A 26358-nucleotide genomic window follows, 5' to 3' on the forward strand; every position below is an offset into this window, starting at 1 on the left:
GTACATACATACATACATACATACATAACTGTACATATATACAGTACATACATACATACATACATACATACACACACACATAACATTGATTTTCTGTGCAGTGTCTGCTTGTAGTTTATTTTACCTGGGCCAATCAGCAAACAGAAGGAGGGGCTTTGAACGATATCAATTTTCTGTGCAGTGTCTGCTTGTAGTTTATTTTACCTGGGCCAATCAGCAAACAGAAGGCAGAGCTTTGAACAACCTTTATTTTCTGTGCAGTGTCTGCTAGTTATTTTAGCATACGGCAGTGGAGGAAGTGAATGAAGCCAGTCCGTGTTGATAAGGCTTCCAAATTAAAATAAACTTGTCTGACAAAGCAGCAGCTCTCATTTACAGCCGTCTCGTTCAGCTCGGTACTTGTCTTCTCTCTAGCTTCTTAGCTTAGCCTACTTCATAGTGGAGTTGGCACTTGCGGCCAACCGATCCAATCGTTTTAAATTTCAACAGAGGCCACGCCTCCTGCAAGAATCACTTCTCTATAGCTGAGAGTCCAGACCCTCGTACAAAGAAAAGTGAAGGACAAGGGTCTAGTTTTAACCAGGCTATGGTATTATTATACACAGGTTATTGATGATTAGATTTTTAAAATGCTTTTTAAGCTCAAAAAATGATGATTGTATTATATTCGAGATCAGTGGCGGATGCTGGTCTTTCAAGAAGAGGAAGCTCAATTTAGGCCTACATAATAAAATGTGTCAGTTTATAAATTCTACCATCCGTTCCTTTTCAAGAAAATGATCTGTGACCGTCACAGATAAAAACATTTTTTAGCTTATAGTATTTATTCATTTCATTTTAAAAAACAAAAACATTACATCAAACAAAACAATACAAATTAAATTAAATTAAAGGCAGCAGAAGAAGAAAATATCATATCTGCTCCTGTTTACAAAAAAAATATTAATTTCAAACAATAATAAACCAAATAATAAAACAAAACAAAAAAAATCAACTCCTCAAACAGTGACTCACTGCTTCTTGAAATCTTGTGTGGATTTTGCATCGACTTCTATTAATTTCAACAGCCTAACCTTGACCCCTTTCTCCAAACCTAAGCTCACAGGTCTAACCTAAACCTGAACTTAACCCCTGACCCATAAAGGGGTTTATCCATTGTGTGCACCAGGCAAATGTCCAAACAATGAAAATGTCCTTATTAGCATAATGTCAGAATGTCTCCATACACAAATACAAAGATGTGTACACAAAGAAACAAACATGTTCCCCCACATTCTGCCCTTGTGCAGTGAACACTAACTGGTGAGGCGGATCACAATAGAAGAAATAAAAGAATCAGACTGAGTGCAGACAGGAACACTTTGAGACTGATTCTAAGATGTCTACAATAAAAATATGAACATATTTTTTGTCACTGATTCCACATAAAGCAAATCATTTCCAGCACGTTCTGATGCAGTTTGTCACGAGGGAAACATGAAGGCAGCTATGGGCTCCACGTCCAGCCGCTCGTCTGCTGAGTGTCAGCATGTTGTTCACCTCATCATGGCAGGCCGTCGCAGGGATCTGCTTTTAAAACAAATCTCTTTGAAGATAAATGCCAAGCAGAGAGGGATTATGGGCCATTTTTAGCCCCGTTAGTGTGGCCTACAGCCAGATTTAAAAAAAAATCTGATCCAAAGAAAGCTCAACACAGGAATACATTTTATAATTTGATTTTGATTAGATGTCAACTATCTAGGCCCACGTATATTATGTTGTTGATTGTTATGGGTTTAATTTGAAGTGAAATGATTTGACTTTGAACAAGGTTTTTTTTACAAGATGCACTGATGAACTGACTTCAAATCAACAGAGAGGCAGCAGCTCAATCTATCCGCTCTAAGCTTCAAATGTGCCGTTTTCAAACCCTCAGCTCATTTTAGTGTTAACTGAATTCAGCTGGATGGTTGAGGGGAACTGCAAACAATATATTTTATGCTTCCTGAATCACACTTTCACAATTTGAGCTCAGTGAATCTTGACATTGGCACATTGGAATGTCCCCACAGAGCCAATGAGAAAGAAATCCACCAATGGAAGAAAATTAAAATCCTGGTCACTTTGTAATTTAACTAAATTAATTTGGAGACAGGACGTTGCTGACCTGAACATTGAAAGTAGCCCCAGGTTGTAACAGGACCCCAAAAGGTTTGTGAGGTGAGCAATCACATCACCCACCGTGTTTCTCATCCTGATGTGCCAAACGGTCTGAAACAGAATAAATCTGGACTCATCAAACCCAATGTCCCTTTTCCATTACCCCAGAGTCCAATTATAATGCTCCGCAGCAAATTGAAGGTTTTCCTTTCCATTAGTCTGACTGATAAGTGGTTTTCTTAAGCTACACAGCCACAAACCTTGGAGTTTGTTCACACTGGGTATGTGGGCAGGTTCCTACTTTTACTAATAAACACTGATGAGCTCTACTGTGGATTTTTTAAGTAAATTTCAGCAAACGTACAAAGTTACTGTTTGTTCATCTGTCATCATTGAAGGCCCTATCACACTAGACAACTTGTGCCAACTTATGAACATTTTAAAGACATCTGCAATGAAGACGGAATTGAAAAAATTCAACAGGAAGCTTCTTTTCAGCGTGTACATAGTGTAATTCAAACATATTGATCAAATATATAACTTTTATTAGCAATCCAGACATAAAAAATGTTTCATAAGTTGGCATAAGTTGTCTAATGTGACAGAGCCTTGAGGATTTTTTTCTGACAATTCTTCAAAGATAATGATTCTCCTCTATTCCATCACCAAATTGTTTTTATTTTATTTTAGTCATTTCACCAATTTCTTTGTCATATGTAGATCACGAATGTGACCCTTCTACCTGCAATATTTGCTTAATTCAGTTGAAGACCTGAGTTCTTTTGGATAGGAAGTTTATTCAAATGAGGTAAATTATGCTGCATTTGTTTGGTTAAGTCCTTCTTATTACATCAGTAGTATGTCAAGAGGCACTGTGGTGCTAAAGAGTTGGTTTGGACTAGATCTGAACTTTTTAAAAGTTACCAAGGGGTTGATGGAACTCTCAGGTCTGCGTGTGTTTGGTATATGAAGGGCTTCCAGGGATATCAGGTTCCTGTTTAACCAAAGTCAGAGCTGTCTAGATTCTCAGCACAAAGTGGAGCTTGTTCCTGGTGTGGGTTGAACTCTATCAGGGGTACCCCTGGTCTCTGGTCCTGTTTGTGGTGTTCAGAGACAGGATTGCAAGTCATAGAGAGTAGGGTGTCTGGTTTGGGAAATTCAGGGCCTCATCACTACTTTTTGCAGATGATGTAGTTTTGATGGCATCCTCGTGTCATGACTAGGGGTGTCCCGATCCGATATTGATATCGGATATCGGTCCAATATCAGCCAAAAAATGAGTATCAGATTTTATCGGCCTGCATAAAAAATGTCCGATATAAGCGCTCCGATATAAGCAGTTCAATCCAGCAGTTCACTGACACCGCTCCAGTGTTTCTATCCAGCAGTGCAAGCACACAAGGGCACAACGACTGAGACAGCTGGACGGGGGATCGAACCAGTGACCTTCTGGTTCCAGGACGACTCCCCTAACCACTCCGCCACAGCCGCCCCAGTGCTTGGATCCAGCATGTAGCGCTCACGTGATCACAACAACATGCTGCGCTAACAAGTTAGCAAGAGTGTCGGCAGAACTTTCTATTTTCATCAGAAACAGAGTTGAAGCTAAGTGCAAAGTTGTCATGCACAAGTTTTCCGAGGGGGAACACAGAACCATGTACATTTTAAACCGGAGCGACAACTACTCTCCACCCTGGCAGCAGCTTTGCGTTTCGACTCGGTTCGTTCAGCCTCGGTCCAGTGACCGCACACAGCTGCGCTGTTTCAGAACCTCCTCTCTGGTCCGGTCGGTGGTTCTAAGCTGGCAGAAGCGAGGACAGCACGCTTACAGTTTTGACATCCCGTGGATTAGCTCTGGGTCGATGGACAGAAGAAAGGAGAGCGCAGCTTTTGTTTTGAAATATGAGCGCGACATGACGAGAGCAGTGATAAAAACTGCAGGAGAGAGAGGCTAATCTCCACATGATGCTCAGAAAATGCAGCAGTAAGAAAGGTAGCTATCAATTTAAATAATTGACTAATTCTTACTATTTATTTTTTGCTCTTGTTATTAGAGTGATGTTTAATCTGTTTACACACTTGTTTTAGTGAAGATTAAGTGCAATGATCACGTTGTTTTRGTTACAGTCAGTAAAATTGGAGCTGTGGACTCTTAACTTTGAACAGACAATAATGTGGGGTTTTGTTTTGTCCTCACCTTCAGTTTTTTCCACCATAAAGCAGCACCAGGCTGACAGGTAGTAAAACAATAACTGAAGTGATTTTGAATTGTTATTTTATACTTTGAAAAACCATTTTGTTTTTATTATCTTTTATTTTTCAGAGTATTATAATTTATTTTATTAAATTGTAGAATGTTCTTCAGTTTAAAATGTATGTCATCCATTGGTTAAAAATAAATGGGTCAGTTTTTCTCATACCTACTCTTTTTCACTGTTTGACCTGATCAAGACTTTTCTAAGATTTTACATCACAAAATAGGTAAAAGTGTGTGACTTGTACTGTTACGGTAACGGGTCAATATCGGTATCGGTCAATGTCGGTATCGGACATTTCTCAAGGTTGTAATATCGGTATCGTATCGGAAGTGAAAAAGTGGTATCGGGACATCCCTATTCATGACCCCCACTAGGGGTGGTTTGAAGCAAAATGTGAAGCAGATGAGAGTCAGCTCCTTTAAGACAAGAACCATGGTTTTCGACTGGAAAAAGATGAACATTGCTCCTCTGGAGAGCGTCAGTCTCTGCCTCAAGCAGAATAGTACCTGATTCAAGAGTAAAGACAGGATGGAGTGGGAGATGGATCGATGATCGGATTGTGCCAAAAGGCAAAGCTCTAAATTTACTGGTTCGTCTACGTCCCAAACTTCACCTAAGGCCCTGAGATGTGGATCACCACTGAAAGAATGAGATCCTGGACGTAAGCAGCTGAAATAGTCTTCCTTTGCAGAGTTGCCAGGTTCAATCTTTGAGATAAAGTGAGGAGCTTTGTCATCTGGGGGTGGAATTTGGGAGTAGAGTTGCTGCTACTCTACACCAATAGGAGAAAGTGGTTCTGGCATCATTATCATCATTAGGATATCTCCAAGATGCATTCTTTTGGAAGTTTTCTGGGCACATCCCACTGGACTAGGTGTGTTTCCGATACCAGTTTTTCTCAAACCGAGTACAATTAGAAATATTTCAGTTTGGGTACTCGCCAATACCGAGAGCTGATACTGAATACTCACCGAGTTAGAACCTAAACTTTACACAATGACTTTAAAACAATTTTCTTTAATTTAGAACAAGGTGTCTCTCCTTCCTTATAGGCTTATAGGCCCCTCTGACCAGATCAAATCAAATATACTGCATGATATACTGTATACTGTTGCAACGTTTTAAATTAAATAAAAATAACAAATAAGATTTTTGTTCAGCTTTTATAAATTTCTTAAACATGCAACCAACAAACTTTTCACTTGAAATGTAAATTGTAACATATTCAATTGCGTATCGATACCAGTATCCAGGTATCAATACTGAAATTGGTATCAGTATATCAGGGCATTTTGAATGAGAATGAGTACTTAACAGACACTGGTATTGGTACCGATGCAAATATTGGTATACTACTAGAAGAGACCCCATGCAGACCTAGAACTCTCTGGCCTTGGAACATCTGGAGAGTGTCGCTACAGAGAGTCTGGGTTTCCCATCCCCTACACACAAGTAAGTGGCAGAAGATGGATGGATGGATGGATGGATGGATGGATGGATGGAGCTTTCAATAAAAAGAAAATGTTCACAAACACACCCACCCAAAGCCTCCTAAAGAAATAAAAAAGAGAAACTATATCACTATATTTGCTTGGTTTTTAAAGGACTAGTTTAACCTTTTCGGAAAAACACTTTCATGCTTTCCTGTTCAGTAATCATAAAGCTTCAGAGCCAGTTAAATCAGCATGAAAGGTGGAAACAGTCTTTTTTCTGCCCAGAGATCACAAAAATTCAGCTCTGCAGGAACTTCATTAACACTTTACCTTCAGTTTAAAAAATCCCTAAAAAAATCAAGGGTATTTGAACAGGATTTACAAGGATTTATTCTTCTTGAGTAAGCTTGGGTCTAAACTCACAAGATTAACGTGTCTGAACTGTGGTGACTTGAGAGAAAAAGATTGTTAAAGGAAATTGGACAAACCCTGGCAAAAGTTACTCAATTTTTTTTTTGCCTCTGTTCGCTCAGCTGTTTAATTATGGAGAAAATAAATAGACATGACACAAAAACTCTTAAGTGCTGAACATCCTGGCATTGTAAGGTATACTAGAACAAAACTGTTGCAATCAAGAGGCTGTGATTAGCTTTACTAAACTTCCATTACATCAAAAAGTATGAGAGACGGTTAATATTCATCTTGCCTTTTCTGTGTCTATACCCCGTGACATGGACCAGGTGGAGGCGATGTAGTCCATGACTCGCTCACTCAAGCCTTTGGGCACCTGGTAGAGTTTCAGAAAGTCCCGCACGCTGTTGAGCATCTCATGGTAGCGGTTTGTGTTGGCGTACATCTGCTGGAAGATTGTTGTCACGTTACCAAAGATGGTGGCATAAAGAAGGGCTGGGGAAACACAAAGTTAAAAAAAAATTACTTTTGAAGCAATTTAAAAAGATTCTTCAAATAAGATCAGTTGTATGTGTTTTATTCCTTAGATTGGTCTCAATGTTATATTTAAATGGACAACATTTGTTTATAAAGTCAACATTGTTGCAATATTGTAATTATGAGGCTCTTATAACTAATGTGGAACACAAAATGAGGATATTGGGACTAAGAACATTAAAAACACACGTCACCCTCCACCTTTCAATCCAGAGTTTTAAAGTAAGATTATCTTATAATTCTCAGGGGCTCATGAAGGATTTTGCAAACAGACACAGACAACAAATGGCAGGACAGAAACTGAAGCAGATTAAGTATGCGGGGAGGGTTGATTACTGAGTGAGAACAGGCGAGACTAATGAGCAGTTCAATAGGTGAGGCTGATTGCAAAGATGACTGAGGGAAACAATGGTCACTGACACAGAGGAGGAGCAGGTTGTTCTTGTTATTCTTTTATTCGGCATTTCACTCCCGCAGGGGTCACCACAGCAGGCGAACTCACCTGAAGGATTTGGCAACTGTGAAGCCGAATGCACTGGCTGTGTTTTCTAAAAAGGGTAGAAAACACAGTCAATGCAGTCAGCTGCTGACCACCGAAAAATGTCCAAAAGAAAACATATTTTACTTTAAATAGAGAAATAACTGCCTCATAGTACCATGCACATAGAAATCTATTCCTCCCCCTCAGTAACTTTCAGTCTGTACTTAAAACTCAGGCAAAATTCCCTGCAGGTTTGGTTGCAGAATGACCAGCAAACAAAATTCTCTTACCAGTCCAAATTTTGCTCAGAGATATAGTTTCAAACTACAAACTAGAGTGCTAGTGGAAAGTTTTTATACTCTTTCAGGTCTAAGTTTTATTGTAAGATCCTTCTCTTCATATCTCTTCAGGCTAAATTTGACAGTGGTCTCAAGAATCATGTGAAAGCTTTTTCTTCCCTCCCCGTTTCTGAACAAAAGTGCAAACTCAGCAAGGTTGGATGCAGTCAGATGCAAAGGCAAACTCGCAATTCAGCTCGAGATCTTGAAAAATCTACAGGTTTTTAGGCAGTTTTTTCTTTCCTGCATTCTAACAAATCTCAAAGCTCCAGTTGTCAGAATTATTCCATCATCATGTCTTATTATTGCTGGATGCCAAAGGCAGAAAACAGTAATGTTTCTGCCTGTGTCTGTATGTTACCCTGTCTGTAGCGTTAGCAAAATATCTCATAAACAAGTGGGCAGATTTTAAAAAAAACTCACAAGAGTAATTATTAGATGCACATCTACAACTGATTAACCTTTGGAATCACGCCAATTAAGACAGCTACCTTGGCTAAGCAACCCTAGAAACAAATAAATGACCACATCTTAGTAAATTTGACAGATTGAGTGAAAATGTTTATACTACGTTCACACCGAACACGTTTTAGCAGCAAAAAAGCGCACAACGGCTCCAGCTGGACGCTCTATGTTCAGACCGGGACACAGACCAGACGCTGACCCACATCGGTACTGATATCTCCTGCCAGAACACCAACTGCAGATGGTCGATTTCAGGTAAAGATCTCCTGTTCGTCTGTTTCGGTTTAGTGGGCAACATTCAGGAAACTGTCACGTGGAAAAATGAGCCTCTCTGATTGGTTGTCAAGACGCGCCGAGCGGCGAAAGTTCAGATTTTTGAACTCGAGCGTTGGCTGCTTTCGCAGCATCGCATACGTGGAAAATGCTCTGCCGCCCCTTCTGCGTTCCTTGCGCGCCGCGCAAAATGGACATGGTGCGATGCAAGACCCCTAGAGGCGCGTCCACCATAGACTTTACATGTAAACGGGCTGCTCCTGCATCTCAAAATGCGTTCGGTGGGAATCACCATTAGTGTGGTTTTATTCACCGTTCTTTAACCAGGCAAGTCCCGTTGGTTGTAGCTGAGAATCATTTACAACTTAAACTTCAAGTTTTAAGAAATCCTGCAACATTTTGCAATATTGTGTGAGCTGTACTACAAGTCATACTAGATTGCATGAGATTGTGTATAACGCCATTTACAAGTTGTGACCCAAACCTCCACCATTATTTCTGATCAGTAAAACAATGTGAGTTGAACATTGTGACACAAAAAGCAGAGGGCGATATGAATTCCTTTGAGTAACCCTCGGTTTTTGATTTTATAGATAATTTTAATCCACGTTTTGCCTTGAATTAAGCTTGAATTAAGTACCGTAAAATTATTTGAAAAAAAATAATAATAAAGCTAAGTCACTGACATAGAAAGAATAAAAAAATCTGTTTATATTGTGCCATTTTTCTTGTTTATTCAGAGGCTGAGAATCAATTTTAAACACAGCCTTCGGTATGAATGGGTAATGAGTAGATTCAAAGTCCACTTTAATCTGTTTAATCAAGTCTGAAGACTTTGCTTCCCTTGGTCTGTGACTCGTTCAGGAGCCTTTTGGCAAAGTCCTCCTTAATGAGGAATGGCCTCGGTCAGGCCATGAATATCCGATTGTGCTGCATTAATAATTGCTAACTCCCACATCTCCACAAAAACTCTTTGGGTCCTGCTCAGAGAAATATTTAGATTTTCTGCTTTACTTTGCAAAGATTGTGATTATATTTTCCTCGATTAGTGTTTTTATCAAATCCTAAAAAGTGTCTTCAGACCTAATTCTATTTCATGTGAGTAATGGTTTTATTAATCACATGGGAAGTATCACTAATAATCCCTGTGTCCAAATGCAATCAAATAACTATTTCCAAAAGGGACACAACTACAATCACTACAACTGAGAGCATCTGCCTCGATGAGGCTACATCCTGTTAGATGTTTTCTCTAAACTTGACTTGTGATGGAAGAATGATATGAAAGGCAGTGAAGCGCGCAACGCTACGGATCTGAGGTGGTTGAACTGGTGCAACAGCTGGCGCTCGTGTGTGTGGATCAAAGCCATCAGATGTCTGCTCCATGTGAGCACGGCTCTCCTGCCAAAGGAGCACTAATTAGCCCCGGCTAGAAGGGACGACGCAGGAAACACACCAGCCAAACATTTCAATTATCCTCGGATGATGACAGTAACCTGTGCGTGGAGTTTGTGCGCGCTTGTTTATTTCACGGCGCACAATCAAAGGGTTGGAAAACTGCGCGGAGGGAATAATGCTAATTAAAAAGCTCCAGAAATCTCTATAGGAAGCATAACCAACTTTCATCTTTTCATCCTCGTTGCACAGCCATTTTTAATCAAGCATTGTCACCTGCCACTAAAAACAAAAAGGGTGATGATGCTTTTGCTCATGTCTGTGTGTGTTTGTTTGACTGTGCCTTTAGCAATTTACCTGATGAACCTTTGAACAGATTTTAATGAAAGTTTGAAAGTTACAACTGGATGCACTGGACATCTTCAACTGATTAACTTTTGGAGTCAACTCAAGTCAAGATGGCAGCTAAAGCTAATCAACAACACAACAATGGCTATAACTCTGGCTAAGTTACAAATGCAGACCTAAAGTTAGGCATTGTAGTAGCTGAACACTCTGACAACTACATGAGCCTTATTATTATTTAACCTCACATTTGCCAGCATCCATATCATTAAAACAGAAAGTTAACGGGTGAAGGAATTAGATGAAACTTTTAGTTAAAATAACCAGAGTTATGAGACAACTGCAACCTGAGCGTTGGTGCAGATGTTTCTTTCTATGAGCAGCAAGAACGACTGCAACAAATGTGTCTCTGCACAACAGAACAACACACGGATCACGTTGCACGCGGTCAAACAGCTGGCTCATTTGAAGGTACTTAAAGCATAGTTGTCAGAAACTCCAGCCTGGGGCCAACAGTTGCTATAGAAACAGGACAAATGTACAGTATCCCCCCCCAACCACAACCACCACCACCAAACCCCGCTCCTAACTGTTTCCCATGCCACCCTGCAATCCCCTCCTCACGCTGTGATCCTCTGCTGCCAGCACCGATCCTGTGCTGCTGGTAAAAATAGCAAGAATCAGTGCATCCATATTTCATAGAGAACGTCCGCGGTCTTCACTAAACTCTGTCTATGACTAAATCCTTCCGAGGACTTTTTTTTTAAAAAATGTACACATTTACATTTCATTAAAGGAGATTTAAGATAATTTGTCTCTCCCAATGAACATCTGAGACAATAAGTCTGGAAATGAGTTTTGCCAGTTCTCCCCCCAGAGAAAATATTCATAAACCTGAACACTAAAATCAGAGGGGAAGTGGAGGGGGACGGCCGGGGCTCGAGATGGCGGCTGACGAAAAGCACAGCGGAGGTGAGGGGTGATTGCAGAGGGATCAGGGGGAGCGTTGTGCTAAATTGATGCGTCGGTGTCAGTTATTGCTCCGAGGTGTCGCTCTGTGTGTGCATTCGCACATAATGACACGGGCTGTACAGCTGATTTAGGAGCCCCCAAAAAGCAAAAGACACCTTGGTAATATCGAGAAGAAAAACTATCCCTCCTCCTGAGAACATGTTCATTCTGTAGTGAGGGATAGCTACCAGATTCTATGGCCCACTGCCAAAGACAAAAGAGCACTAATATCTATGCACATGACTGTGTATGTGCGTTTAGAAAAATATCTGTGAACCGCTGAGTGAATTGGAACAAACTCCCACAAAGTAATCATTTATTGTAAATTCATAACTAATGCGCTTTTGGAGTTAGTGCCCTTTAACATGGCCACCACAAGTAATTAACCTTCAAAAACCTGAACGTGGTTATAACTCAGATCTATTTGGTTTCACCTGTTAGATTGATTATTGTTTGATTTTTAGCAAAATATCTTATGAGCTGCATGAATTTTAATGAAACTTGTAGAAAGTAATCATTACAATACAATACAACTTTATTTGTAAAGCGCTTTAAAACAACCCCATTGGCCAAAGTGCTGTACTTAATTAAAAACACATAAAACATACACAAAACAATAAACTAAGTAAAAATCATCATAAAAACAAAAACATTAAAACCAACATCTCAAACTGAGTTAAAAGCCAAGGAATAAAAAAGTGTTTTAAGAGCTGATTTAAAAACAGGAAGTGAGTCGGCCTGTCTAATTATTCATCTATAATTGAATGATGTTTGGAGTCCACCCAATTTAAGATGGCGAACCTTTGGAAACAAAAATGAAAATAACTAAATTTTACAGTCCTTGAGTTAAAATGTGTTTGTGGTAGCTGGGAAACAACCAGAACAGCTACTAAAACATTGGTAAGAACTGATGGCATCAACCCTGTCTGTTAGTAAAATATATCATGAGCCTCTGAGCAAAAAGTAATTCTTTGATGAACATCTACGTCTGATTAACCTTTGGAGTCAATACAATTTCACATGGCTGTCCCAGCTGACCTTAGCAAACACAAACTAAGCTATAACTGAGCTAAAATTTGTTTTGATAGTTGATTATCTCCAACTCATACTCTAACAGATTTCAATAGGTCTAACAAACAGTAAAACAAAACAACAACATACAGGTAGGAAGCAACACAGAGAATGCTACAGATGCTGAGAAAGTGCAGACTTATTCACTGTTTCAACAGAGATTTAATCTTTAGAGGCCTTTTAAATTTGTGCTTGAGAAAATCTAAATAATTCAGCATGTTATCACAGAGCAGACTGTGGGTAATGAGTGAAATGTCATTGCAGTGGATGTCCCTGTGTTAAATCACACTGAATGGAGCTGACAGTGGTGCTGATGAGATTGAAAAGGTAATTGAAAGTCAAAAATTATTAGGGCTTTCTCAGCGGGATATTGAATATGTGGTACAGACTGCTACATTGATATAATAGCCTCTAAAAATGTATAATGTTCAAGTTCTTTTCTTCAACAAGCTGCTGTGTTTTGTTATATGAGATGTGTCATGCTTGCCTATAATTCTGTAGGGTTTTTTTATTTATTTATTTTTTGACAGTGGAGCCAACTCACATCGTTTATCCAGGTTTATATTCACTCACCACAAGTCATTATTATCCCTCGCCTGTCACCTGGAAAGGCAAGCAACTGAATTGCCTGTGTGTGTTCATTTGTTGTCTGTTAGTAAAACATATCCTGAAGCACTGGGCAAACTTTAATGCAACACTCAGAAACTAATTTGATAAACATCGACAACTATTTCAAGATGACTGCCACAGCCAATTAACCCCAGAAATTATTTTAAAAAGGCTGTACCTCAGTCTGTTTTACATATATTCAGCTAAATTTTAGGGAGGGAGTAGCTGCAAGTCATCCTCAAAGCATATTATGTGTGCTAAGAGATCACATGAGATCTTTACTGGTGAAATAATCCCAAGTTTTTAGCAAAATATCCCATGAATGACTGGATAGATTTGAATGAAGCTCTCAGAAAATAATTATTGTACATGAACCTACGCTTTACCTTAGGAGTCAACTTGATTCAAGATGGCTGACACAGCTTATCAAACTTAAATCCAAAAACTGCTAAGTTGTAGCTGAGAGTGATGCGTACTTTGAGCACCAATGGATCGTTCAAAGCTTTGCGTATAATGGGCTTAGGGATATGCTTTCCTTCAAAAGTTGATAGTTAAATTTTTGTTGCTGCAAGAACATCTAAACTTTCTGATTTTCTTGTGTTAAATATTTGATTTTAGGAAGAACCTGTTCATGTCTGACAAAGCTTTCAGTTTTGAGAATGAGGAAAATTCATCTTCTCATCTGCGCAATTCTATTTTCTGAACATTGATGGCTCTATTCATAATTCACTTGTTCCCATTCCTAGGTGGATTGTGGCTTTTAAGAGCATAACTTGACTTCTGAGGTGTGTGTGTGGATGGGTTTTTCCTACAACGTGGGGAAAAAATTTTCCTAAAAAAAAAAAAAAACAGCCTCATGGGGGCCAAAGTGCACCGTGGGGAACTGGCATTGGTCCCCACGGGTCCACATGCAAATTACAGGTGTGGGGTTAGGTTTAGGACCAAGGTTTAGGTTAGTTTTAGGGTCAGGTAGGTACCTGTGAGGTTAATTTTGGAGTATATGGTCAGGGTTAGGACATAAAGTCTAAAATACATGAATGGAAGTCAATGGAAGGTCCCCACGGGGTTCAAGAACAAACGTGTGTGTGTGTGTGTGTGTGTGTGTGTGTGTGTGTGTGTGTGTGNGTGTGTGTGTGTGTGTGTGTGTGTGTGTGTGTGTGTGTGTGTGTGTGTGTGTGTGTTGCATTGGAGAGGATAGACCCAGCCCTGACTCACATCCGATCATCATCATAGCCACAGCAAAGATCTTCTCTCCGTCCGTGGTTGGGGCGATGTTACCGAAGCCGATGCTGGTCAGGCTGGTCATAGTGAAGTACAGGGATGTGATATAGACCGAGTCCTTGTTGGGCCCGCCCTCCCACTTCCCTGACCCGCTGGTGTTGAAGCGGTACGGCCGGCCCACCGTCTCCGCCAGGATGTAAAGCCAGCTGTCCATCCGGATGACATTGGTTTCCTCATCAATGACTTCATAATCCCCAATGCTGTACCTGAGGAGTAAAATGATAACTTTGACTATAAAAAATGCATCAGACTTGATCAAACTGCATTGGTTAACAGTGAGCAGAGCTGAGACACCTTGAGACAACTCTGTCTTCTTGTTAACATGTCTCATGAATCACCAGACAGACTTTATTGAAACGTTCAGGAAATAATAATTGCATGTGCTCCATAACCTCTGAAGCTAACACAAATCAAGATGGCCATCAACTAATCCTGAAAACATTATTACCCCAGTTCAAGATGTCTACAAAAATCATTTACCACAGAAAAGTACAGATCTTGTGCTAAAATTTGGTGTAGTTAATTGCTGGAGTCAAACATGTTAGCAAAATATTTCAAGAACCATCAGACAAAAACATTTAACTTAAAATTTAATCTTGCAGAAAATAATTACTGGGCGTACATCTGCAACTGATATGGGTCACCCATAACATTGTTTTCAATGTTTGATCAAAATGGCTACAATTTCACTTTTCAACAGAAAAAAACTCAAAAAACAGTGAGCGATATGCAATCTTTCAAGGAATGTTTTTTTATTATTATTTTTAGTTGTTTTCACATCCTACTGTAAGAAACTAAAGCTGACAGCAGGAAGGGGCTGCCTGCTGTTGCTGCTGTCACCTGAGCTGATGACGGTTTAACTTTTTTCGAGTCGACGACGTCGCGGCTTTTGCATGAGACCATGGCAACCACTGAAACCACACAGGAGCTATTTTTACTGGTGTGGCTGTCTGGTTCTGCAGCACCATCAGGTTCATTTGTTCAGGTCTGATTGCGCTGCGAGTGTGACCAACAACAGTTATTCTGCTTGCATAAAGAGTCAGGAAACAAAAACTCAAAAGAATGTGGAACACCGTGAAGAAAAGCAACAGATTCTCTAGTTTTTATTGATGCGTTGTACATTAAATTATCATAATAATGCCTGAACCCATTGTTTGTAGAACTTCTCATAAACAACAAATAAGGCTCAACATGATGAAAACCTAATGCTACCATCACACTCTAATGCCCCCTGTTGACAGCGTGATCTGATTACACTTTAAACGTCCTTGCTCCATGAATTTACATCTTAATTAGAATAAAACAAAATGATGGAAGCACAGGCTTAAACAGGCTGTTTTGATGCATTAAAACAGCACAAAAATAACTCCTAGTTAATGCACAGATTGGCTTTATTCTGACCTCTTTTACATTAACTCTGTTACACTGTGATGGAAACCCATTAACGCTCTAACTCTAGGTGTACGTAAGTGATAGTTACGTAACTAAACCCAGAGGTGCTCAGTCAGTGAGGACGATGTAAAGCCTTCGACGTACCAAATGCAGGCGAGCCAGTGTGCGGCCAGCCCAAAAACACAGACGAGCAGCACCAGAACAGCCGCCCCGTACTCGATGTAGTGATCCAGTTTACGGGCAACCCGACCCAAGCGCAGCAGACGGACCACTTTAAGGGAGCTGAACAGACTGCTGATCCCCTGAAACAGGATCGAAACAAGAAAAACATTAGATTACAATAAAACATTTTAAAAATGAGTTTCAAATCTTCAGCAGACTATTGAAGTTTTGAAAGAAACATTAAATGTGATTTTTTTGTCTTTAAATGATAAATGAATGTATGCTGAAATAACATTGTGCTTATAACTGCTAAAAGTAATTATAATATAAGTTGAGATTAGTTTTTACTGGTCACCACTGAAAGGGAAAGGTGGATAATAAGGATTTTGCCTACATCTGTGTGTTCATGCTTGTTTGCAATTATCTCCTGAATCACTGGATTAATTTTGTTGAAACTTGCAAAAAGCATTAAATGGATGTGCATTTACAAATGATTATTTTTGGAGCCAACCCAATTCAATATGGCTGCCAACTGTCCTTAGAAAACACAAGATTATGGCACCAATTCAGTCAGTTTTATGGATAATGTGCTGCAGTTGTAGCTGGGAGTCATCCACAACAACTGAGCACGACAATTTGCAATATTGCACGAGACTGCACAAAACATCCTTTTCAAGTTTGACCAAAGCTGCAGTAACGCCATCATTTCTCAAAATTAAATGATCTTACTCTAAAACACTGGCATCAAAGATGGCAGGAAATGTGAATTTAACAATTTTACTGTCTTCCTTTGTTCTATACTAATTACATTTCTTCTATGTATGAAATAGTTGCGATAAAGCTGGAGTTTCTGAAAAAGCTTTGTTTAGTTAAATCCAAATTCAACAATGTCTCTACATATGTTGAATTTTTTGAAAAACCAAAACATTTTAAAAATGATTTCCAAGTAGAACAAAAGCTGCCTCTGTAGTCCCTTCATTTTGTTTGAACTTTTATCAGTAGGGACAAGAACAAAGACAGGATTTTCTTCCAAAGTATTTAAAGAATTCTTTCAAGCCTAAACTTGAAGCCGTAGCTACAATTTTAAAAATTCATTTTGAGAGAGCCTTGTTTACCATCGAACGACATCATTCTTCTCTTTAGCTTTATACTTTTGTTTGAAAATTGACTATTTTTAGTCAATGATGTCTGTTTTTGGAAAATAATGTTTTCATAATCTGATTCTACTCTTACTGCAGCATAAATTTTAGCAAACAGATCTGGACTGCTGGAAAGTTATAACAAATACACACAATCTGTACGTGAAGCCATGATGTTGAAAATTATGCAGAATGATGTTTGACATTGTTTTTGTTGAAATAAACGCTGGGCACTAACTGGATCATCGAACCATCACAAAGTTAAGCTTTGGCTCTTTTGATAATATAGGCCTGGTTGTTTGTATTTTTGGTTGGTTGATTTTCATTAAAACCACAGAAATGTGACCTTTTCTGACCACAAAACACAACTACTGTTGTTCTGCCAGTTTGAGATGAGCCTTTGTCCATAAAGACCTCAGCAGTGTTTCTGCATAGAGATGATATCCAGCTCCTGTGTATGTGATGCAGTTCTTGTTTGCATTTCAGATGCTGAAGCAGCCATTGTTTTGAGTGACAATGTTTTTTTTTCTGGGTACAGCTGAGCACATGTGCTTATCTTAATCATATGATGAATGCTTAAGCAGTTCCACCTGAATACTCAAACAGATCCCTGACACCTAGCACCACATTGCACTGCATGTAGTTAGACCTATTCTTTGACATTTTGAACAAAAAAAGCTATGTTTTTTCTATTTTTTTTAAACTGAATGATTCTCTTATTGAATTTGGCACAAACTGATGAGTCAATTCCCATCTTTACTTTAGAAGACTGACAGGCAGATTTATTGTGTTGTAATTGTTTTCTGCTCTATCCTTATGTCTTTATTAGTTACCTTATCTGCTCCGTCTCAGCATCTTATTCACAAAACAAATAGTGCTAATTACACATCAGCACAAACACGCCCATTGAGTTCAACAGGTCTGAGCAATTTGTGTACTTTTAGTTGATCTGTTGTCCCCGCTGCCCAGTTTAAATGTGAACACGATCTAAAAAAACTTTTTCCCAGTATTCACTGTATAACCTCTGTATTGTCCTCTGAAATAAGCAGTTTTTTACAAGTTATTTGGAGACACAAGCATGTCTGACACTTATCACTGAGAGGATTAATAATATGTTTTCCTGGCACGACTGCACTTCTTTTTGTGAAGGCAGCAGAGCATCAGATTAATAAACATCTTCTTCCTCTGAGATGCGAATGCCTCTTGTTCTCAGGAGGCGGTAAATATTTGACTTGAAATGTATATCGCAAACAGAGCTGAGCTTTGAGAATAAAACACTTTTTGACTCATCAGTTATTTTCATAGATATGAGAGGGTTTTCCTTGAAATGTGGAAAAACTGCACAGGAGGGAAGATGTGTGAGTGACAGCTAAGTCAGAGGTTCAAAGTCCACAGTTACAGGACTTCATTAATTAGACATAAGGATCGTGTCTGCAAAACCCCTGCAAATCACTGGTGAACCAATAGATGATTTTGTGATACCCAATCCTCACCAGTCACCGATTAAGTTGGAATTCACCCGCTATATGTTGGAGTTTTAAATATTTCTGGATATTTTCGTCTCCGTCCCAGCACTTTTTGAGGGGGACTGGTTGTCATCTATAATAGAATAAGGAGAAAAAGGACCTAAACACAGAACTGAGACAGAGAGCAGACAGGCTGGTGAAGGTGAAATACACTTTAGTTTTAGCAGAAACAAAAGGTGCTGCATGAGCTGGATGATTGAGTGTCAAAAAAACTCGAGCTGACACAAAACAGTGCAGAGGGGAAAATGGGACACGCAAAGAAACCAATGACATCAAACCGATGGCGGCAGCGATTTCCTCTGTTTGTTGTGCACTAAAAGCCACTGTAAACAAAAAATATGGCCAAACAATGGACTCTTATAGACAAATAATAAAAGCAATCTATGCAACCGTGTATTGGAATGTGGAAAGAAAGCCACAGTTTGCTTTTCTAGAGCATCCTCACTATGGGGTTTGAACCATACAGAAAACAAAAGACACTATAGGGGCGAAAAAAGCACTTTCAAGTGTGAACATGAAGAAAAATTTACAATTTCGAACAGTTCTATAACCAGAGGCTAAATGTCTACTCAGCTTTACCGCAGCCTGAATCACCCACTCAGTGATTCAAACAGACAGCTGCAATCCCATCGGTCGGCTTGGCTGTTCACAGCTGTTGGTATTCTGTGTTCGTGTGTCTGAGCACGATCAGGGGTATTGATTTAGTTAATGTGCTGTAGTCTGCAACGCAAGTCCAACTGCAGAGCTAGCTGTCACTCGATCCTTCATTGCTTCCCACCAGACACCTAAAACCTCAGGTCCTATGAAATCACTTTTCCTCCATTAGATCTGACACAACTCGGGTTAAATGCGCTTTTGCTGCATGGTTCTGCAACACATCTGCAAACATGAATAAGATAAGAGACATGAAAGCGCTTATTAGCTCCTTTTGCTCTTTAGTTTTAGGTACACAGTCCAGTTATTCTGATTCTGTCACTTTAGTCTAAAGTTTTACTAACTGAACTATGGTCACATTTACGTGTTGTTTTCATTTCAAACCAAGTCAGCGCTGCATGCTTTTAACAGATACACAAGCAATAAATGATCTGCTTTTTAGTACAACTCAAATGCAGCCAGAGGTGTCAAATGTATTTAGGTTCTTTACTCAAGTAGATACTAGGGTTTATATGTACTCCTGTAGAAAGTGAGGTATCAACTCAAGCATTTTACTTAAGTAAAAGTACTAGTTTTAAAACTACTTAAAATCTAAAAGTAAAAGTAACACACAGAGAAAAACAAAAGCCATTAAACAGATCCCTGATTAGTTGCAACATTAGACTTTATTTGATAAACATATATTTTAACTGTAAAATAAAGACTGTAAAAATACTGTAGGATGTTCAGTTTTGGAAATTTTTAAAAATATATTTTAACACGGACGGAACCGTTTTATTTACACAAAAAGCATTCTGGGTAAATGATGACGTGGATAGGTGCTCGGTGTGAGTGAGCTATATTCAATTCAATTCAAAAATGCTTTATTGATCCCAGAGGGAAATTAGGTGTTGTTGTAACTCATTTAACTAAAAACATATTGTAGATGCTGATGGCTGTGGGCAGGAAAGATCTTCTGTAGCGGTCTGTATTACAGCGAAGTTGAAGAAGCCTCCGACTGAAGACACTTTGTCTTTCTATGACAGTCTGATGAAGAAGGATAAAGAATATCCACCTTGAAGGTTAATCTTGGACAATATCTGATGATCGACTCTTTTAAATGAAATCAGAGAGCGTTGACAGAGAGGAGAAGGTAGAAATGACTCAGTCTGTAACTGAAAATATAGATGGAGGAAAACAGAGCTGCTTCATGGAAGAAGAACCTCAGCTTAGCCTGTTAGCCTTTGCACTAGTGCTGACACTATATTGCCTTATATGTATTAGCTCAGCGCGACAAACAAGCTAAACTGAGGTCCTCCATCTAACGTATATTTTCAGTTGCAGACTGAGTTATTTTTGCGTTCCCCTCTCTGTCATGTGGATGGAGGACCGAAGTGATTTTGAATTGTTATTTTATACTTTAAAAAAACATTTTGTTTTTATTATGTTTTATTTTTCAGGGTATTATAATTTATTTTATTAAATTGTATAATGTTCTTCAGTTTAAAATGTATGTGATCCATTGGTTAAAAATAAATGGGTCAGTTTTTCTCATACCTACTCTTTTTCACTGTTTGACCTGATCAAGACTTTTCTAAGATTTTACATTACAAAATAGGTAAAAGTGTGTGACTTGTACTGTTATGGTAATGGGTCAATATCGGTATCGGTCAATATCGGTATCGGACAATTCTCAAGGTTGTAATATCGGTATCGTATCAGAAGTGAAAAAGTGGTATTGGGACATCCCTAGTGAAAGTGTCGGGGCTAACACTAAAGCTAATAGGCTAAGCTGAGGTTCTTCTTCCATGAAGCAGCTCTGTTGTCCTCCATCTATATTTTCAGTTACAGGCTGAGTCATTTCTACCTTCTCCTCTCTGTCAACGCTCTCTGGTTTCATTTAAAAGAGTCGATCATCAGATATTGTCCAAGATTAACCTTCAGGGTGGATATAGCTCGCTAGCAGCCTCGCACCGAGGACCTATCCACGTCATCATTTACCCAGAATGCTTTGCGTGTAAATAAAATAGCCCCGTCCATGTAATATATTTTAAAATTTTCAGTTTAAAAATGATAAAAACTAAACAACCTACAGTATTTTTACAGTCTTTATTTTACAGTTAAAATACTGTATATGTTTATTAAATAAAGTCTAATGTTACAACTAATCGGGGATCTCTTTAAGGACAAAAGCTTAGGCAGCACCAGGGGTCTATAGTGCACAACCCCACCTCCCCAAAACATGTTTCTAAAGGCATTAATGACTATAATAATAAATAAATTTAAAATTAGTGTCCAAAATTTTGGGATACCTGTTTCAGCTGCATATACTGTATATATCTGTAATGATCAACGTAATACAAGGCTATATACATTTGCTATGTTCTGCAGAAGTGGTAAGAAAATTAAGTTATTTGTCCATTGCTACTTTACACCTCTGCACATTGTGTTGCTAAAATCTAAATGTTCCAATGTTTCTTTTTTGTCCCAACTATTATTTGGTTAAACAGCAAAGCAGATGGGTTTTATTTGTCTCACAAGAACCGAACCAAATTTATGTCTTTGTGTCTCTTTTCTGATCAAACTACAGCCTCCTCCTCAATAAAGAAAGTCTGGGTAAAGTCAAATATACCCAAAAATAATGCTGCTTTTGGTGGAAGGATAAAACAGTATCATTATTTTTTAACTCCCACCCCAGATGAAAGGATAACACATAAAATATTAAAACGCTATAGTTTTAAATGGTCATTTAACATTGTACAAAAAGAACTACAGTGAAATTTTCTCAGTCAGCACTTTTCATTTATCCATGGTATAAACCCCATCAAAAAATATTTTTTTCCTCATAAACAAAACTAAATAAATAACTTATAACATTGTGGAACAAAACTCTGAGACTCACTGAGAACAGCAAACTAAGCAGAGCAGCACAGCAGCTTTGCAACAATAAATTTTGGGACCAGTCATGAGAAAAGCTGAATTCTTTTACTTTTTTTTTTTGTATTTAGCCCCCAAGTTCTTCATGTGAGGTTTGCTGCAGGTAAGATTACAAGCTACTATGGCAACACTGTCTCTCGTTCTGAAGCTTAATCACCATTTCTAAGCTCTTTGTCTCGGTTTTAGTTCTTCAAAATCAACAGTACTTTGTTGGACTTGGAGCAGGACCTACAGGGTATAAATGAATAGGAACCTACTGGAGAAACACTGTCATCTTTCAGAACAAGAAGAAAGCAAAGACATCAAAATATGTGGGTATAATCTTTACATACAGCATTACGGAACAAATTAAAGTTGTATTTTACCCATTACCATTCCAAGACGTAACGTTTAACCCAAGCTTGAATAAATTGTAATTTTCAAGACAACAAGCTGAGGTGGATTCTAATCTTGGATTAAAAAAGATATAGTGGCAACATCCTGAGGCCAAATAGCTTAGCCTAGCATAACAATGTTGGTCAGAGTTTGAGTAGTTTGTGGTATTTGTATTTTATTTGTACTCATTTGTATTTCTAAATATGTTATTGAATTTTATTTGCATTATTATATATTGTTTTATTTTTTGTGTGTTACCTGTCTGTTGTCCTCTCAGTGAGCCCTGGCTCCAGCTCATCACACACATGCCGCTCATCTGCTAATCAGCCCAGCTGTTCTCACTTTGCAATCACCCCTCCCAGCTTAGTGGTTTGTTGTGTCCTTTTTTTCAGGCATTCTTTTATTTTATTAATTAAATCAGTTTGTTTTTCCTTTTCTTTGTTGCGTTTTTTTTCTTCATAGCCTTTGTATGAAAGTAATGTTTTTTTTCCACACTTCTCAGTTAATACATGGCCTGGCCAAAAAAGTCATCACCAAAAAATAAATAAATAAATAAAAAGGTTTTTCTTACTCCCATCCCAGATAAAAGGATAACACATAAAATATTAAAACACTATAGTTTTAAATGGTCATTTAACATTGTACAAAAAGAACTACAGTGAAATTTTTGCTGTGGCATTGTTTGGATGAGCTTCTGCAAAGTCACAAGTTTTATTTCCATCCAGTGTTGCATTCATTCTTCACCAAGATCTTACATAGATGATGGTAGAGTCAGACCGCTGTGCTAAGCCTTCTCCAGCACATCCCAGAAGGCCCTGTCACACTAGACAACTTATGCCAACTTATGAAACATTTTTTTATGTCTGAATTGCTAATAAAAGTTGTTTGATCAATTTGTTCGAAATACATTATGTACAGTACATGCCGAAAAGAAGCTTCCTGTTGATTTTTTCTATTCCATCTCCAACGTAGATGTCTTTAAAATGTTCTTAAGTTGTTTAGTGTGACAGGGACTTAAGATTCTCAATGGACTCAGTGGAGCCAATCCATGTGTGAAAATGATATCTCTGCTCCCTGAACCACTTTTTCACAATTCCAGCCAGATGAATCCTGGCATTGTCATCTTGGAATATGTCCATACCGTCAGGGAAGAAACAATCCATTGATGGAATAACCTGGTCATTCAGTATATTCAGGTCAGCTGACCTTTTTCTTTGAGCACAGACTGTTGCTGAACCTGAACCTGACCAACTGCAGCAACCCCACATCATAGACCTTTATTAAATCCAAGTGGTGACTTTTTTTGGCCTCTTTTTACGGTTGGTATTTTTTAACATTTTGATCTAGTTGCCAGTGTAAAATAAGTACTGTGAAAATCTTGACATTAAAGGGGACCTATTATGCTAAATTCCCTTTTTAAAGTTTATTTTACTCAACTTTGGGTATGTACTTTTTAAAAAACGTATAGGACCAAAAAATGCACCCAGGGGCATATTTACTGTAAGTAAATGTATTTTTAATGTATATTAACGACAAGTTTTATACTTCCGTCATTTTGTGATGTCACAAGCCGTACGACAACCCACCGGAACCTGCGTTCAGCCCCTAGCAACCCCCGAGTGAGACTCCACCTCCTCAGTATAAAAAGCTGTCTCATGTGCCTCTTTTGTTTAGGTTATTAAAGCCTTGTTAAAGCCTATTTGTTCGAGTTTCTGAGGTATTTTGACCACTGCTGCTCCCTGCTCTGGTAACAGCACGCAGAGTGAGGGCAGAGCAGAGGAGGGAGAGGGAAAAAAAAAGAAGCTGTGACCACGACTCTGCCTCACGGAGCTTCTGCTATTATTAGCCATGCTAACGTAAACGCTGGCTTTGGAGGGTGGAGTTAATGTCAACAGATTTTTGGAGGGCGTTACCAACAGAGCTCATTAACATAAACAGCTCTTCTGAACGGAAGTCAGAGCAGGCAGAACTAGAAAAAGGGAAATTGTATTATCTGAGAATTATTTTGTGCATTAAATTGAATGAACATGGTCTGGATAGCCCACAGACATACCATAAAATTTCTAGGACCCATAATTGGTCTCCTTTAAATCACACAATAGGCTACGTATAAAATGTTTACATTACTTGAATTTAAAGCTCTTTATTCAACCCTGTCAGAGAATATGAAAAAAAAACATTTTCACAGAGGTCTTTGAAAAAAAGTAGTAATTAAAAGATTTTGAGAGTTGGTACACCATGTTCAAAAACCAAAATATACTATATAAATATATTCTGGCAATATGAAGACGTGCTTCTACCGCTTTAAAGCTGCTGTTGGTAATTATTTCTTACATGACATTATTTCTTATGAAAGGCAGCTGATCGTGTATTTGCCAGTGTGTGTTCATTTGTCTGTTAAGGTGGCGTCTCACTGAGCTGTGACTAGTTGGCGAATGGCATTCATTAAGAGAGTCTCTCGAATGTCTTGAGTCCAAATGTCACTACATTGATTTTAATTAAACTTTTCTCAAACACTTGCACATCTACTACTGATTTACTTTTGGAGTCAACCTGATCCAAGTTCACAACAAATCAGCCTTAGAGAACACAAAAGAAGGCTCAAACTCAATTAGCTTTTCAGATACTGAGCTCAAATTTGTTGCGTTAGTTCGAGTGCTAACATGACCGAGATCCTGGTTTTAAACTTTAGCATTAAATGTTGGACTCAACCTTTTCTGTTAGCAAAATATCTCATGAAACACTGGACAAATTTTATTAAGAATGCATAAAATAACCATTAGATGTTTCAACTTTTAGAGTCAACTTGACTCAGCAAAGCTTTGATGTGGTGGTAGATTAGAGTTGCTCCTAACACATACATTGAGCACTAACAGATTATACGATATTTAAATCACTGGGGTTCATTTGCAAATGCAAGTTTAATTTTCATATAAAAACACATGATTCATGACTCAGGACACATCTCTACTAGTTTTCTCAGATGTTTGAAAGCAATAAGCTCTTGACCTCTAGTTTAACACTAAATTCTAGTGAAAAACTAAAACGTCACAGGAAATGTAAGGAATGCAGCTTTTGCCGTTGCTAAAGCCCAACACAGACGTTTTTGGAAAACGCTTGTCAAGTGTGCACGTGAAGCTGCAAGACAAATACAAGCAGAATTGTTCATTTTCATATTCTATCAAAGTGAAGCCTACTTGAGTGACCGCTCGGTGGTTCCAATCCTTCTCATCGCGTCCCATGCATGAACACAGGCAGAGGAGGAGGTGTGGGAGGGGCGGGGAGGGGGCGGGGTGAGGCCATGCAAACAGAAAGGGGGGGACAAAAAAAGAAGAAACAAAAGCAAGGCACATGTAAGAGTCGATAACAAATAAACATGTGAGAAAAAAAACTCAATTATCAAAAATGAAAGAACAGAAATCATAAAAAATAATAACAAATTCCACTGCAAACTCAAAATGATCAAAACGTGCACTGACCACTTTAATAACTAGAATAACTTCGACAGGGGCTCTGAGTCAATATTTGCCTTTTTTTTTAATCTGTGGGAGAAAAACAGCCATCAGAGTTATTCATGTCAGTCATTAAGGTCTGCAGCAGCAGCAGCAGCAGCAGCGAGATGTTTCAGTGCAGGCATAATAACACAGACAATCGTTTCCTCGCCCTCATCTATCCCTGCCATGAATCGCCTCAAACCAATCTGAAACAAATGGGAATCACTGAGTTATTGTAAACGCACAGTGGAAGAAAATTCAGGATGTATATTTTTAGCAAACACATTCCTGACCCTATAAAAAACAAATCCAAACTAAAATATGTACAACACACAATCTGATTATGTTGACATAACAGTTTGTTAGGAACTAATATTTTAGTCTGTTCATCAAGAGGTTTAATACAATAATGATTAAAAAAGTCACATGCAGAGAATAGTAACGTGTCACTACACAATTTATTGATCAATAAAAATAGATTTCATAAAATTGCTCAATAAATTGTGTCACTACACAATTTATTGAGCAATGTTCTGAAATCTATTTTTATTGATTTATTCTCTCCTTTCCTTTTTTTAATCTACCCTATTATTTATGATGTCATTGTTCACACATTTTACACATCAACCTTCGCAACTTCTAATGTGTTAAAT

At 38.4% G+C, this 26358-nt stretch overlaps 1 protein-coding gene across 4 annotated transcripts in view; it reads right to left on the reverse strand.

Moving 5' to 3' along the window:
* Positions 1 to 26358, reverse strand: part of kcnh1a (potassium voltage-gated channel, subfamily H (eag-related), member 1a) — a 73215-nt gene that overhangs the window by 16551 nt on the left and 30306 nt on the right. For 2 of the 4 annotated variants that reach the window (XM_014005167.1, XM_014005165.1), the window contains 4 exons: positions 25409 to 25435; positions 15584 to 15741; positions 13982 to 14253; positions 6537 to 6736 (listed from right to left, as the gene is read on the reverse strand). In XM_014005167.1, coding sequence (XP_013860621.1) covers positions 6537 to 6736; positions 13982 to 14253; positions 15584 to 15741; positions 25409 to 25435 — 657 coding nt within the window. The remainder of the gene's footprint in view (positions 1 to 6536; positions 6737 to 13981; positions 14254 to 15583; positions 15742 to 25408; positions 25436 to 26358) is intronic. The other 2 variants (XM_014005168.1, XM_014005166.1) reach the window with 1 other exon arrangement.

Source organism: Austrofundulus limnaeus, unplaced genomic scaffold (assembly GCF_001266775.1).
Source record: "Austrofundulus limnaeus strain Quisiro unplaced genomic scaffold, Austrofundulus_limnaeus-1.0 Scaffold28, whole genome shotgun sequence".
In the NCBI taxonomy this organism is placed as follows: domain Eukaryota; kingdom Metazoa; phylum Chordata; class Actinopteri; order Cyprinodontiformes; family Rivulidae; genus Austrofundulus; species Austrofundulus limnaeus.